The sequence below is a fragment of the Scylla paramamosain genome, unplaced genomic scaffold (genome assembly GCF_035594125.1).
Source record: "Scylla paramamosain isolate STU-SP2022 unplaced genomic scaffold, ASM3559412v1 Contig1, whole genome shotgun sequence".
NCBI lineage: Eukaryota > Metazoa > Arthropoda > Malacostraca > Decapoda > Portunidae > Scylla > Scylla paramamosain.
The window spans coordinates 4,502,501-4,505,000 of record NW_026973666.1 but is presented as its reverse complement, the minus strand read 5'-3'; the positions used below and the strand labels follow the sequence as shown (position 1 = coordinate 4,505,000).

General features: G+C 67.2%; 1 protein-coding gene across 1 annotated transcript in view; it reads right to left on the bottom strand.

Annotated features, from left to right (window-relative positions):
- Positions 1-151: 151 nt before the first annotated feature.
- The window catches only part of LOC135095733 (single-minded homolog 2-like), a 20,074-nt gene continuing 17,725 nt past the window's right edge, over positions 152-2,500 (bottom strand). The window contains exons 7-9 of the mRNA XM_063996780.1: positions 1,930-2,036; positions 1,148-1,608; positions 152-1,035 (exon numbers count right to left, since the gene is read on the bottom strand). Of these exons, the coding sequence (XP_063852850.1) occupies positions 274-1,035; positions 1,148-1,608; positions 1,930-2,036 (1,330 nt within the window). The 3' untranslated portion in view covers positions 152-273. The remainder of the gene's footprint in view (positions 1,036-1,147; positions 1,609-1,929; positions 2,037-2,500) is intronic.

The following is a 2,500-nucleotide window of genomic DNA, read 5'->3' as shown; positions in this document are numbered from 1 at the left end:
CAATGGTTTCATCTATGTACAGAAAAACATTAGCTTCAGTAACACTAATAATGCAGACACACACACACACACACACACACACACACACACACACACACACACACACACACACACAAGCAGACGTGTGACAGTTTTTGTGTATTGGGGTGTGGTGTGGCGTGGTGTGGTGTGTCGTGGTGTGGTGTGGCGTGGTGTGGTGTCGTGGTGTGGTGGGTCGTGGTATGTCGTGGTGTGATGTGGTGTGGTGTGGTAGCGGTGGTGGCGGCGGGCAGGCTACCTGACGAAGGTGTGGGAGTACCAGGCGTCGTGCGGGCCCGCGGGCACGTGGTGGTCGTGCGCGGCGTCGAAGGTGAAGGCGTGCAGCTTGGTGGGCGTGGGCGTGTGCGCGGGCGTGGGTGTGGCGGCGGCGGGGTAGGGCGGCGTGACGTAAGAGAACTCCGGGTACTCTGGCACCTCCTGCGTGGGCGACGCCTTCCAGGGCGCCTCGGCTCGCGGCTCCGGGGACGCCGCGCCCTTGTGCGTCCCGCGGGACGCTGCCCGCACCGCCACGGGCGCCGCCACCGCCACGCCGCCGCTGCCACTGCCGCCACTGCCCTCGGCCACTGCCGCCGCCACGGGCGTAGGCGGCGAACGGCGCGGCGAGGCGAGGGGCGAGGCGCCCTTTTTGCCCGGGCGGTGCGCGGGCGCGGGCGCGAGGGCGGCGGCGTGGGCGTGCGTGTGTGCGGGCGCGTCGGGGCAGCCCCAGGCGGGGGCTCCGTCCCGCGGGTAGTCCAGGCCGCCCGGCGCCTGCGTCTGTGGGTGGTGGTGGTGGTGGTGCTGGTGGTGCTGCTGCTGGTGCTGCTGCTGCTGCTGCTGCTGCTGGCGCGGCGAGTAGTGGTGGTGGTGGTGGTGGTGGTGGTGGTAGTGCTGCAGCTGCGCCGCGGCGTACGCGGAGGACAGCGGGTGTGGCGCTGCGGCGGGCGTGGCGGCGTAGGGCTGCGGGTAGGAGGGCCGCGGCAGGGAGGCGTTGGCCACGTAGGGCGCGGCGGCGTCGCCCTGCGGGAGGCGCTGTGTTAGTACTGGCAAAGCTCAAGGTGGTGCGGGGCGCCGCCCCCTCTAGGTCACGCCCATCCCTCCCCCCGCCCCCCGCGCCAGGCACCCCACCCACCTGGTAGGTGACGACGGGCGGGTAGTAGGCGTGCACGCGGTGGGCGGCGGCGGCGGCGGCGGCGGCGGCTGCGGCGTCGTAGGCGAGGCCGTACTGCAGCTTGGAGTGCACGGTGTAGTAGTGGTAGAGCCACGAGTTGGCGCGCAGCACCGCGGCCTCGCGCTCCCCCACCACCTGGTTGGTGGCCACGATCACCGGCTGCTGCTGCTGCTGCTGCTGCGTCTGCTGCGTCTGCTGCGCCTGCTGCGTCTGCTGGGTCTGTGTCTGCTGCGTCTGGCCGCTCCCGCCGCCGCCGCCCCCGCCGGCCACGCCGCCGCCGCCGCCGCCTGCTGCGGCTTGCGTGTGGGTGGAGTCGGCGCCGTCCTTCACCTGCAGGACGCAGTGCACCCAGCGCCACGTGCCGCCCGCGGCCTGCAGGCGAACCAGCAGGATGCACGCGCGGTCCTGCTCGCTGGTGGTGACTGGAACACACAACAAACACATTAGCAGGGACACAACAGCCCGGCGTGCCCCAGTAAGGGTGCCGCGGCGCAGACAGCGAGGTGCGAGGCGGGGCAGGTGTGTGGCACGGGGCTGCACAGGTGTGTGGGAGGAGAGCAGACTACATGTGTGGGGCGGGGCAGGACAGCACAGGACAAGCGGGGCAGGACACAGCACAGGGAGGCACAACACACAGGCGAGGCAGCGGCGGGCACTGCACTTATTCACACACACACACACACACACACACACACACACACACACACACACACACACACACACACACGGCGACCAATACTCACTGAGGCGGTGCTTGGCCTGCGCCTCCTGCAGATGGTCTGGGTGCACCAGCTGGTACCACGACACCCCGGACAGCGACTCACGCGTGTACCCGAGGTGGAACTCTCCGCTGTGGGCAGGACACGCGTCACTACAGACACACACACACACGCACACACACGCACATACACACACACGCCAGTACCCTCACACTCATCAACACAGGTCACCCATCCAGGAACAAACCATACGCCCTGTTGTTTAACCTCACTGATCGGTCGAGGAGAGAGGTATTGAATATTATATTCCTCTCTCACTCACCTACTCACTCACTCTACACCTGCACACCTACACCCATCCATCCTACACCTACACACCTACACCCACCCACCCTACACACGCACACACGCACACACACACACGCGCGCCAGGGGGGAACAAGAAAGATAAGCGGCCCGTCTTCACCTCTCTCAACCCCATTTATCCTCGACCTAAAGCCTGACCCTCCGCCACGCCTGCTCTGGTTCCCACGCCCACGCTCAGCCACGCCCTTTCTCACGCCCATACCCGCCGCCCGTGATATTCCTTCCACTT